General features: G+C 37.2%; 1 protein-coding gene across 5 annotated transcripts in view; it reads left to right on the forward strand.

The window, feature by feature from the left end:
- The first annotated feature begins 2,301 nt into the window (after positions 1-2,301).
- PTPRZ1 (protein tyrosine phosphatase receptor type Z1) overlaps positions 2,302-13,924 on the forward strand; it is a 78,957-nt gene continuing 67,334 nt past the window's right edge. For all 5 annotated transcript variants that reach the window (XM_053465327.1, XM_053465329.1, XM_053465328.1 and 2 more), the window contains exon 1: positions 2,302-2,566. In XM_053465327.1, the coding sequence (XP_053321302.1) occupies positions 2,512-2,566 (55 nt within the window). In that variant the 5' untranslated portion in view covers positions 2,302-2,511. The remainder of the gene's footprint in view (positions 2,567-13,924) is intronic.

Below are 13,924 nucleotides of genomic sequence, written 5' to 3' on the forward strand. Positions count from 1 at the left end.
TGATATGGATTACGCTGCCCCACCGTCAATGTGTGCTCAGTATAAAGTGATAGGTGTTATCCTCTATCACCGGCAATGTGGGCCTCAGTATATATTAACAGTTATGTTGTACCACCGTCAGCGCGTGCCTCAGTATATAATGGAAACAGTTATGTTGTACTACTGTCAGCGCGTCTCAGTATATAATGATAGCAGTTGTGCTGCACAACTGTCAATGTCTGCCTCAGTGTATAATGATAGTTATGTTGTACTACTATAAGTGTCTAGCTCAGTATATAAAGATAGCGGTTATGCTGTACCACCATCAATATCTGGCTCAGTTATAGTGATAGGTGTTATGCTGTTCCACTGTAGTATCTGGCTCAGTGTATAGTGATAGGAGTTATGCTGTTTCACTGTAATGTTTGCCTCAATATATAATGAAATTACTTAAGCTGCACCACCGTCAATGTCTGTCTCAGTATAGAGTGATAGGCATTATGCTGTACCACCGTCACTGCCTGGCTCAGTATATAGTGATAGGTGTCATGCTATACCACAGTCAGTGTCTGGTTCATATGGTATATATAATCATGAGTCGACATGGCAACACCACTATATATGCAAATGCTTAAATAAAAAGAGAACAATGTTATGGTGACTCCTGATTATAATATCAGAATTTTTTTTAGTTTATAGTGTCTTTAGCTGCTTAGCCAGTACTTAATTTGTAATGTTTGTCACTCATTTGTTAGGTCTTCTTAGAAACTTGTTGTGTTTGTTGTTTTTTTGGGGGGGTTATTAAAGAAAGCACTATTATATGTTCAGTAAATGTTATTTAAACATATTTATTTTACTTATACGTTATTAATTTATTTTTTCAGATTTCTTGTTGTTTACAGTTGACATGCAGTTTACAAATTGGTGCAATAAATATTCTTGCCAACATAATTTTGTAGATGTCTTTACATTTGGGGGGGGGGTGCCACTTACAGGATCCGCCCCGGGTGCCAAATACTCTAGGTACGCCCCTGGTTGGATGTTCTAGATATAATCACAGCTGTGAAGAATAAGAAAGAGTATGTTCCAGATCGTGTGACAGGCTACCCCTTCAATCTGAGTTTAGACCTAAAACACAGGGTCAAATCCTTAGAGTTCCCAGTAATGCATGTGGGTCTCTTCAGAAAACTTGAAAGTGTGCATGTTGGACAATCTGTGTACAAGTCCAAAGCTGAAGTTTTTCACTAAGGTGGCACTTGTCAGGAAGGTTGTGGTGTCAAACCACTAGCTACGTTATACGTGTTAAATGGTGCATCCCAGGAAAGTGCCTCCTGTAAGAAGTACTCTACAACAAATCATTTTTACAGATCTCTTTGTGCAGCAGCTCGGTGAACTTGGCCCCTCATAATGTATTTTGGTGCTAGCGGCTTAAAATTAGAATTCTCCTGGCAATCGTGGCTTTAGTGAATACATTTTAAAATGACTGGGCCAATTGGCCAGTGTTGCCATTAGGGCTCAAACTAAAAAACCGTAAAGGGTGAAAATAAAGCGCTGTAATAAAAAGGAAAAAAGCTTCAAACCAATACTCAGGGCAGTCTCCCTTATACAACCCAAAAACAAAAAACAAGTGAGAGTCGGTGAGCTGTAAGTGGTTAGTAGAAACGTGTTTTTAACACCACAGTGATAAAAATATTTAAAAAATATACTGTTTTTTGTTGTTTATTAGGGCTCAAACTGCCCAGCCATTCTATGCTATAATATTAAAAACAAATAATAATACAAGCATGCAGGATTTACTATATAAGAAACATTGAAATAAGTTTATACAGCAAATAAAAAAGAATTCACAAGAATAAATAGTAAATAACCATACACAGTTAACTGTACTTTACATAAATACCTACATAAAGTGAACACGTTTAGTAGGTAAGACATTTTTTCATAGAGTTGGAGCCACTCTCTGTACACATTTACAAATAAACAGGATAAAACTCAGTTTACAGCCAAAATTTATGCAGATGAACATGATGAAACATGATGATCATGATGAAAATTGCATCACCTCTATATTATACAAATGATTTTGGGGGATAATAATGATAATAATTATATTATTATTATTATTATTATTATTATTATTATTATTATTATTATTATTATTATTATTATTATTATATTAGTGAGATAAGACAAGTCACACTTTCCTCCTGTGGCTTCTCCAAAGATCTGTGTTCTGCCTAAATCTGCAGCAGGAGAGCTTCAGAATTCCACCAATCAGCTGCTGGGGGAGTGTCTCCGTCACTGTTAACCCTATCTTGGGCAGCTGTTTGCCTGGGAGGCCGTTTTCATAGCTGCTTTTCGCTTTAGCCAGTGGATCAGAGCAGGCAGCTTTGGGGAAAGTGTTAGCCATGAAGCGCTGCTAGAAGCCAGTGACACATTCCTAAGGAATACCTTCTGAGCTCTGGATCTCCACTGCAACAAATATATCCCCCCTTCTTCATTAAAAGCCTCGCACAGAAAAAAAGCAGAGAGATGTTACATCTACGCTTTGTGGCTTGCCTTCAGCTGCTCTTTATTTGTCAATTGGGTAAGTGATTTAAACCATAAATGAATCTTCCAGCAACAAAGACCCCCTGCCAGTGAAGGGGGCTTGCGTGCTATGTCCATTGTGTGGGGGGGTCTTTAAGGCACAGGGCTGGTGCAGCTGAGACCTCACTGATGCTATAGGTGATCCTATTCACTCTAAAGGTGCTTGGATGAGTTTGTATTTATAGTTGATCACAATGGCGTTGGTGTCCAGCCTTGCAATGCATGCGGCTAGACAGGTCTGCCTAGGTTGTCACACGTAGCCTGTGGCCATCTATATGACGAGCTACATCTTATAGAGACGGGTCAAAGGAGATCTCCCATTGTTGTCATTCTAGTCTAGTACACCATTGATAACACTGAGAAGGGTCTATCTATCTATTATATATTTATTATATCTATCTATCTATCTATTTGTACCTGTTTCCTATAAGCTCCTACCTTTTCAGTACCAAAGTAGCAGGCAACACACTATGCCCCCTTTATAATGTTTCATCATGTTTTTAATGTATTTCCTATGCATGTAAAAATATTTATTGTCACATTGTGTGTTATTCAATAAGAAAAATATAAAACAGCTAACAAAGACAACAATGTATCGTGGCTATGAATGGCAGACAACAAGCATCTGTGTCCATGTAGCACAATAACTTGCACAGTTTACGGGCTAGGGCCCAATCGCGTAGTAATGGTGTATCTCTTGCATCTTGTAACATGCAAGGCCAGTGTACCTTTGTTATAACCTGTCAGCTGTGTTATGGGGTGGGGGGCAGGTTATTCATTGAGTGGGGATCAAAGGAAAACATATTTAGACTGTAAGCTCCAATGGGCAGGGTGCTCGTTTCCTAACGTAGTTGCTGTACCCCAATCAAAAGATCTGAAGACTACGTTGCTATTTTTTTACAGCCCTTATTGTACACCCCCTTTGTTATAAGGTAAACTGCAAAATCACAAAACAAATTACAGGTGCTAGTCTTATTTATGGCATTTTTGCTCTGCACTCTTTAATAATGATTTTATGGCATGGTCACCTTGCGCGGTCATTTCTGGAAAAGCATTCACTCTCTAGTCGAACATGTGCCAACCCAGAATATAGAAGACAAATCAGGTAAAATGCACGGTAATGGTACCCAAAGCTGCTTGCTCTAAAACAATTCGCTGAGCATTGTCTGCCAGCCAGATGGTGTAGAACAAAAAGCCTGGTCTCATACTCTATTTAATATTTAAATGAATGAAGTTCGGCGAAGAACACTTTTAAGTGTCATCCATGGAACCATGCATGCATTATTCAATTAATATATTTCCACTTCAATCGCCTTGTATGATTCTCTTAGTAATTACCCTTTTTGAATGCAATTAGCTGGATAAAAAAACCATAGTATCTTGTATAATGATACAGCTTTTATTGATAGATGTCAATGTAAGTAGTTGGGTGATTGTAGACTGGACGTTACACTTTTACCATTGATTGGCATGCAGACAGTATACTATGATTCCATCATGTCAGTTTAAGAAATAAACGTACAATGCGAAAAGCTTTTTTTATGTGCTGCGTTTACTGCATTTACTTATGTTCTGCATTATGTTCTTTTGATTATGAACCAGCCCTGCTGTTTATTCCAGATAATTTTCATACAGTGGGAGGCAGTTAATTAGGTTTTGTTCTCTCTTGTCTATTGCTATGCTGCTTTAGTTCACTGCTTACCATTTCATTATACCTCCATTGACATAATTTAGTAGTCACACTCAATGCCCCAGTTGCTTTCTTTCCACAAAGAACAGGGATACGGCTTTTCCTTTAATGATTTACACAGTACATCTTATTGCATAATGTCAACAGATAACACTAATATAGCTCATATATCAGTTTTACTAAGACACCCTCCTTCTGTAGAGCATTAATTAAACCTGACGCTAAATACTAAATGCTTTTATTCCAAAGCTGAATAATAGTCAAGCTGTGTTTTTACACAAGTACCCAGCTGTCTTTATCTATATAAATGATTAACATCTAGAGTTATTGCATGTAAAATATCATAGGTGTCAATGTAGACACTGCACATAGTCCAATCTAACCACACAGTTGCAAGAATTCACAATCAAATTATTTACATTAGTTCTGTCTTAATGCTGTCAATTTTAATATTACATGAAGTAAATGAAAAAGACCCATAGACATAAATGAGACAGTAGGATAAAACAATAAACATATAAACGCCTTTGGTTTTCATCGAACATTTTGGCCAATAAATTGGTGACACTCTTTTATCCCAAATGTTTACTGTAACTCAGTCCTACAGAATCAGCCATCACCACCTGGATACAAAGCCCAGCCATCATGTGCACTTTAATGCATATAATAGCTAAGTGTTACCTGACAATTGCTTTTTTGTATTCATAAGCAGAGAGGGATTCATCAGAATCTTCTCTATGTATTTTGTCGTTCTCCCTGCCCCCCCAGCTCCTCGCCTTGCAGGGTATGTATTTGACAGAATGCATCTCCTGTTTAGCAATGCGCATGAATGAGCTACTACTCACTGCCAGCCAGTTCCAGCACTCGCTTTCACAAGAGGACCGGCTTTTATGAGCCCCCTGGGAACATGCACAGAAAGTGTTCCCATTGATTTAAATGGGAGAGCTTTTCTGCCAGTGATTAGCTGTATCCAACACTAGTGCCAAACACAGAACACGGAGGGGGATAATGAAAGTAACTTTTTTTATTCTTTTTTCAGTAAAAGGATGCATTTATTGTTGGTGGGGCACTAAACATTCCCTTTAAAGGGACAATCAACCCATCATATGAACTTTAATGCATAAAATAGCATGGCTCCTTTACATTTTAATGGTGTGCCCCTGATTCTGTAGAATGCCTCTATGTTCATTCGCCCCTTTCCCCACACCTCCATCCATTTTCTGTGTAGGAGATTTGTTCCGCTAACATACTTAACGCAAGTCAACTCCAGCACTGGTCTGGTGACACCGTGGGCAGGGGGTTTAGACCCATATGCACATGCATGGGAAGTGCTCCTGTTGAGTTCAGTGATGGCATGAATCATCAGACCAAGGAGGAGAGTGGCAGCCGCAGAGCTGCAGTTTATATAGTTTTTTTAAACAATTTTAGAATGCATATCTTCACAGAATACTTTGTATTTCTCTTTAGTGGAGCTGTCAGGGAAAGCAAACTCTCACTTTAAGTGAAATATATATATGCACTCATTCATAATTGATATATATCGTTGATGTTATGCCTGTCTCAGTCTTGCAACCAATTGAATAGATTTATAAGTGTCAAAGCTGTATTTCTCGTTTTTGTCTTAGTGTCTACCTGGCCTCTGAAACGTCTACACGAGTTGTTAGCAGCATGCATTATTAGCCGCTATCTATACATATTTCCTATATGTAATAGCAGCCAGCTATACAATAAGCACAAAACCTGAAAACATGAACATAACTACCCTGATCAGAAAGCATGGGCTGGAGACAGACAGGATTATTGTGACATTGGAAGTCAGTTTGCGTGAGAGCTGTGGTCTCACCAGAGACAGTCCTTTTTAATGCATAGCCATGCCAGTCAGATGAAATTGCAACCCTCTTGCAAACTATTTAGCGGGGCGAAAGCTGGCAAGGGAGACAGAAGAGCAATTGTCCCATGTGCTGATCACATGAAGCTAGGTAGCCGCGGTGGTTCTATGCTGCTACGATATGGAGTGTTTTCTTTTCATCTCAAATGCACTGGGAAAGGGTTAAATCTGGCTTTTTAAATGTTCACCCTTAAACAGCCATATTAACAGTAACCCCATTGCTAATATTATCCTTGGTGGCCTAATGGCATCACTGGTAATTGCAGGTGTAATCGGGACTTGCTATACATGCCCCCATATCCCAAGCCCCCGTTGTGTGACCCCATCCCTGGTGGTCCGGTATGTAACATATAAAGGGCCTTAGGGTATCAAATATGAGGTTTCAGGCAATAGGAACCCAAGGTTGTACTGAGGCTGAAAATGTCCATTATTTTTTAAACAGAAGTAGTGATCACAGTGATTGGGTAAAGTCTATTTATTTAGAAAAAAACCTAAAATTAGTAACCTGTAAGAAGACAATTTTATATAAAAAGAAGGTATGTTTGGTGGTTCTTAGTGCTTTTAAATTATGTGGTGAAAATCTAGAAAGTAATTTTAGCTACTATCACGCGATATATCTCTTTATTTTACAAAATATGTCCCTCATCCTTTGATCTTTACCTGTGACCTAGATCTGCAAATTACTGCATGTTCTTCATTATTTCCATTGATCTTCTGAACGGAAAAAAAAAATCCCTTTATAAATGAACATTACATTTTCTTTTGATTTCACAATGTAGAAGAATAAAATAAGAGGTCTTTCTTACATAAGTTACCTGATATCGTTTCTAAAGTGTTAGTACATTGTTATATACCGAGGTATCGGATTGCTAGCACTGCAAGCAACACACAGGGTGTCGAGTACAGTGAGCGTTATATGTATGTGTCAAGTGAAGTTACCATCATGCGTCTGTGCGCAGAATACTGGAATGACACAAAGCACATTTCATTTAAATGCCACATAGCCGTACTTCTATATTACTTACAAGAGTGGGCTTTTTTTCTAGTCCATTGCTCATCTGTATGTGATATTTCTTCCAGCGTTAATATTTTTAAGTGGGGAGTTTCCTTGAGTTATAAAGAATAGCTTTGTCAACACTGACACTTTATACTATTATTCCCTTTGTTATTCTTTTTATAAAGGGCCATGCTTATTGTGTGCGTTCCAATACTCAGTGTATATCTTAAAGCCTTTAAAGGATTGTCATGCACAAACAGGCAGGCAAGGACATGCGTACTTTTTTCATACCTGCTTCCTCATTTAATAACTATTTTAATACCATAGCTTTAAGGCACAGAAGGCTCAATCCACTGCTAGAACCACAGCCAGTTCACAATTAGGCACCTCAGGGCGTAAAGGTGTGGCGATTTAAAAGGAACCAATTCACAGCAATAGTTTGGGTAACTTTATAACTTTATATTTCACATAGCTCAATGACAAGCGAACAGAAGATCAACAGTATAACTATTATATTATTATGTATTGTTTTATATAGCGCCACCCTATTCTGTAGAGCTGGACAATAATTAAAAAGGACATCACACGTAGTATTTAACATAACAATTTGACAGACGAGGAGCTTGACTCATTTTCTTATGTTCATTTCTTATTAAATGATCTTGGCCATAAAATAATAACCTCTATATCTATTTCACTTAGGGCACATACTGATTAGAAAAAACACATTTATTTTTTTCCTGTCCAAGATTGTTCATGGTATTTTTGTTTATTGTATTTACTGTTTGTGGTTTTTTTTTTGGGGGGGGGTAAACCCTTTCCAAGTGCACCTCCTTTTTACATTTTTTTATTATTTAGATTTTTATACTGAAGTTACATTTCTCGCCGGAAAATTGTTACTGCAATGGACCGATACACTGTAGAAATATAGTCCAATAATCACATTAAGGACCGAAAGTTTTGCAAATATACATAACCTTAGAAAATTAGCACTCAAGCGGTTGGGTTTATATGCACAGAGCTCCTGTTCATCTTAATTCTGCTTGAGCAAACTGCAATCTTACTGACCACCAATTGACAATTAATCTTCCCTAATAACATCTGTCTCTATGTTCCTTGGCTCCATCAAGGGGTAATCAGCCACAGGTATAGAAACTCTATAAATGTCAGTAAAAGGTCCTATTTCTCTCAGTGGATGGTTTACAATGATATCAATAGCAGAAACACTGTTCAACCATAATATTTGCCACAGGATACAGGTGCCCTTCACAGCTGCCTTAAAGCCTTGGCAGCTAGAAAAGTGTAGAAAGAAATGGTGGTATTAAATTTACTACAATAGCTGAGAAAGTGGCTTGCATCATTTTATGGAAAGAAAATACATTATATCATGTCGTTTTCTAAAAAAATATTGTTAAAGTTACAGGCACCGGAGAACCGTTTTCCTTGCAGTATGTGAGATGCTGGTGGGAAAGGTTGCTAAAAGGTTACCCGCTCTAGTCAACATGATGAATTTTGGTCTTCATCTGCCTCCTTTGTTTCTCTTCTATTGCATTGTATTCTTTCACTTGAGAGCTGCCTAGATAAATAAAGTATATTCTTCTCTGGTATGCTGAATGGGTTTGGTTTCCCATAGGAGCAATGCATGTTAATCTCATAAGCACTGATTGATAATGGTAAATGATAGTGGAGAGGGGGGGGGTTCTCTCCTAAAGAGAACTCTTCCCTAGACTTTCTAGGGCGTGCAAACCACTCGAGAGCTACCAATAGCTCCAGAGATTCCTCTTGACAACTAATTATATATATATATGTGCGGTGTAGGTAGGTGAAGATTGTGTAAGATACGGGGAAAATCTGCAATAATAACAGATGTAGGACTGAACAACAAGTTCAACAGGCCTGCACAGGTTTCATGATGCAATGTTGCGCAGATGCCAGTGTTAGCCTAGACAGAGAAGACATTTTCATAGAAAACAACCACTGGAGAATCTTGTTGGTTCACACCTATGTTCAGCTCATAAGATTGTGTCTGGCAACTGGATTTAAGCACAAGTTGAGAGTGCGTCCTTAATAAGCATGTTGAGCATAACGGCAAACAGACTTAAAGGCAAATAGGCCAGCTGGTGGAAAGACAGACAAATACCACAGAAACTAACAAGACAGAATGCACAAGTGATTGCACAATGGGAAAGGAAAGACATGGACGTCACCAATCTTGGTGCAGTAAGCAAAGTTTAACTTTATGTTTTAAGAAATGGGGTACCTGTCTTCCCCAATGAATGATCGGTCACCCTGGCACGGAGTAGTCCTTTTAGTTTTTGTTATCTAACCTATATATTACAATGACTTTTTATTGCTGACATTGTACCTAATATACTACAGCATGTTGCCATTCAGTTGTTATGAATAGTGTGCTGATGCTATACTTACCATTCAACAAACACTATACATATTCATGTGACCAGTATGATTTATATTTAACATTTAACTTTGATGGACAGTGTACAATTGCTTTATCATATGTGCCAATCAATGAATTTCTTCATTGCGGCTTGTAGTTACTAAAACCTAAACACTGTGCCACACGCGCCATGTCGACCTGGCGCCCTATCCACCAGACGTTGTCTTCTTTAGGTTGTGCAATATCATTGTATATCTTTGATCACCAAATCAGAGGACTAGTGATAACGCAGGAGATACATAATGTAACCAAATAGATCTTTTGCTTTCACGCTAACTATGCTCTGCATACCAAAACTATTTGAGTGACAGGTTCAATTCATAATACAAGCTAGTACGACTGTTGACATACAGTATGACAGAATGATAAAGTATTATGAATATACCTAAATATAACGCACTCATGTTTATACAGAATTATTATTATTATAGGGCTGTTATTTATATTTACTATGTACTGGTAAAGCAGATTGATGAGACATTTATTGGGCCTAAAGATGTATATTGATTCTGTCTAAACAAGAGACAGTTTATCAAATGCTTATGTGACTTTATATCTTTTTTCTATGTTACCCCAATAAAAGGTGTAACCTGTGTAAATACTGCATTTTACTCTTGAGCTAATATATGACTATATATATTTTTCTACTAAACTAGAACATAGTTGTTTTCTTTTAACTCTAAAATATACCACATAATCAAAACAGCCACAGTATGTATTAATACTTATATATGAGCTATAATAATTACAATAATTACTCTACATGTGAACTAAAATGATCCTAGACAAAGTGTCATGGCTCTTGTAGAATGGCTTAAATTGTGTAGATTATATTTAATATACAAACGGTGGGATTATGTTTTCGAGTCCTTTAAAAGTAGAAATGGTTTTGTGCTTTGCATCTAAAGAATAACATATAAGGTCAAAAAAGTATGCAGCTGGATTCATGAAAATTTGCATGTGAAACATGCCTCTGGAAACGCAAGTTTTGTCTTGTTATGCCAGAGCAGAAGAGTATCTGATATTTGAGTGTGTTTGGTATTTATGGTAAATAGATAACAGCACATCTCCGCGAATAAATGAATTGGCACCTTTTTAACATCTATCCTGTGCTAAATTGTTCTCAGTTGAGCAATCACTTTTGTTAATGATGTGTTAATTACCTTCTTAATATATTCATTGTTACCATTTTTGCTGTATTTCTTTTTACTGAGTAGGCTTTCTGATGTTTAAAAAAAGTAATTAGGAATGACTTTTGGCCCGAACATAAGTTCAGCTTCTTCAATGTGTTTTACTCTTAAGAAATACATTTTCGAAGGAACAATCTGTGTGCGGGTTATTCCTATGAGAGGTATCATCTGCCAGATCTCCTTCTAAAGTGTTTCACATATGTGTAGAAAAGCCCTAAAACGCTCAGAAAAGCTTCAGATAGTGGCCCACAATCATGAAACAGCCCAACCAGGAGCCCTCACTCACATAAGCCAGCCTTGGCAGCCCCCTATTTGAGGTTACCATGGAAACTTTTTAAGATTACGAGGTTGAGGGGTGAGAGAGGCGTATTGAGGTTTTATTTATGAAAGTATTTTATAATTAATAATGATAATAATAATGATAATAATAATAATAATAATAATGCTAGCATCATCATCACTGTTAGTAGTAGTAGTAGTAGTATTGTTTTAATAATACTTGTATTGAGTATACTGACTAGAAAAAAGGTATAATTGTTTAATAGCTCTGTGGAATGTATTACCATTTTACATTTTCATAGACTTAATAAAATACAGAGGTTTTTTTAAATAAGGTATCCTGTATTCTGTTTGTGCCATGTATCTAATATGGTCAAATAATGCTCCTTGCAGCTTGACTGCCAGAGCAGCCTTGTATTTCACTGTATGGTTAGACCATTCCTAGGTAATTTCTTGCCAGTTGAGCTGAACCATTCTAGGGGGTACTTTTTAACAAGCAGACGGTGAGGAGAGAAGACAACTGGTAGAAATAATGGTATGTCATAAAAAACAATAGCAGCTGAAAAAAGCTACAAAAAGTTGCTGGAGGGGACAAAGGGGAAAAGAACAGCTATAAAGAAATATATTTATTTGCACTATGCGAGTCAATATTGACCACAAGTTTGATCAAACACCTAATGGGGTCTACACACTAAGAGCAGAGGCCTAGCCATATTAGCAGTAACTGTTTTATAGTCTCTTATGTGTAAAAGGACGTAGTATAGCCAGCAAACAAACACAGATTTTGTGTGGTTGTCAGCTGACCTAAAATGTCAAGAAACTTCTAAATGCCACTCAAATGAGCAGTAGGATAAATTATATAATTAACTAGAAAATCATCGACACAGACCCTAACATGTATGTCATGGTTATATGTACAAACCGTAGTACTGTATATAGTACAGTAGAACTAGATCCTCAGGTTTCACTAGCAGTGCAGATTTTAACAAATTCCACAAATGACTCCTGAAGAACAACTGGTCTAATTATGCATCTATTTTGAGAATGACAGTGTCCATTTGTTGATCTGTTTTCTTTAAGGGTATGATGTCATGTAAGCCTGTCTAGATGTTGGAGTTGATCCTATCCTAGAAAACTCATATGACCTTCAAAGAACCATTAGCTAGCTGAATTACGCTATTGGGGTTTTATCTCGATAATTGCAGCAGAGTAACTTGTTGTGCACAATTAGAGAAGCATATGCTACTTGTACACAATAACACATAGAACTTATCCGTAGCTAGCAAATTTAATCTTTGCTATATAGTTATGTTTTATAGTCCTTGTGATTAACATTATATATATAAATGCATTTCATATTTCCTGCCACTTCAGGAACACAAAATTGTATTTCTACTTGATACTTGATATTAATATGGCGAACGAGAAGGCAGATCTATAGATCTATGCCATTTGTCATTAAAAGTACCGTATATATTTTCTTACCAATGTACAGAAACAAGCAGATATTTTGAAAATAAACTCTCTCTTTGTGGAAATGTGGAATATCAAATTGCCCCATCAGTAAGCTACGACCATCATCTTCCAGTTGCAGCAAGTGATATGATATTCATGGGAATAGGGGTCTAACTAATAGATATCAGGCTTGTCCCTAACAATGATTTCTAACATTTCAAGCATCTAATTTCCCCTTATTTTTATGTGATGATTGCCTGATAGGTCCCGGCTTTTTTCTCCTTTGACTAAATATCTCTTTGTGTTCTTTTATTCATTCGTGTGAGCCACCAATGGCAGATTCATAGGTCCTGGGAAAAGCTGTACCTTTACATTCTCTCTGCTATATGTCATCATGTTCAGATTAAAGTTTTTATTGTTGTGAGAGATAAGAAACCCAGTAATAGTGAATCAGACACATAAAAGGCTGGATACAGTAGTACATTGGAATTGTCCAAAACTTCAGATGGGCCTACACAATATTTGGAGGTTACATATAGAACGAATTGCCCTAAAATCGTTGATGTCACCATCAGGGTTATGCAGTAACATGCTTTGTGGTGGACTAAGTGCCCCATATGCACCAATGAAATCTACAAGCCTTGCCAATGACAACAGTGTCCTTGTAGAGACACTTTGCCTACCAAGGTCACCAGGACCCGGTTGCTTTAGCCTGACCCGCTCCCATCAATAGCATTCTGAAAGCACAGCAGGATTCTGGGTTTTAAGAACAAATACTCGAATCTCCAAATTAACATTTTTAATTACAATAATGAAAGTAAAACCTATATGTTCACATTCATTAGCATTGTGATGTGACATACCACTGCATGATAAGCAAACGAAAAATGAATGGCGGTGCTTAATAGATTTGCTATTTTTTTTTTAGATCTTTCTGTAGATAACAAATTATAATTATTTTGTTTAATCACTGTTTGTTTGACTCTAATGCTGTTGGAAAATATTAATCTCTACATTTATTACCTCACTTGAACCTGGGGGTTCTTTTTTCAATGTACTATTACCAGCTACCCTGTTTGTGTCTGCTTTTTTTTGTCCGTTCCTGCAAAGAAACAAAGCAAGCTGCTTTGTCAGCGAATTGAATTTGTCAATAACATAGGCCCTTGACCGAATCTTCGAGGTGTGAAAAACACTGAAACAAATCATAAGAGAAAAAAAATGTGTTCCTTGTCCTGGAAATTCCCATCTTAGGGCTTTATTCCACGGCAAAGAAATGCAGATCGGGCCCTTTTGAATTTACAATGGAGGCACACAGAAAAAAAAGAGCTAAAAGATGTTAATTCCAGCAGATATTCCCTTGTGTCCATGCCAAGTCCCCAAAACATCTAATTCAAAGAAA

The sequence above is a fragment of the Spea bombifrons genome, chromosome 4 (assembly GCF_027358695.1).
Source record: "Spea bombifrons isolate aSpeBom1 chromosome 4, aSpeBom1.2.pri, whole genome shotgun sequence".
Classification (NCBI taxonomy): Eukaryota; Metazoa; Chordata; class Amphibia; order Anura; family Pelobatidae; genus Spea; species Spea bombifrons.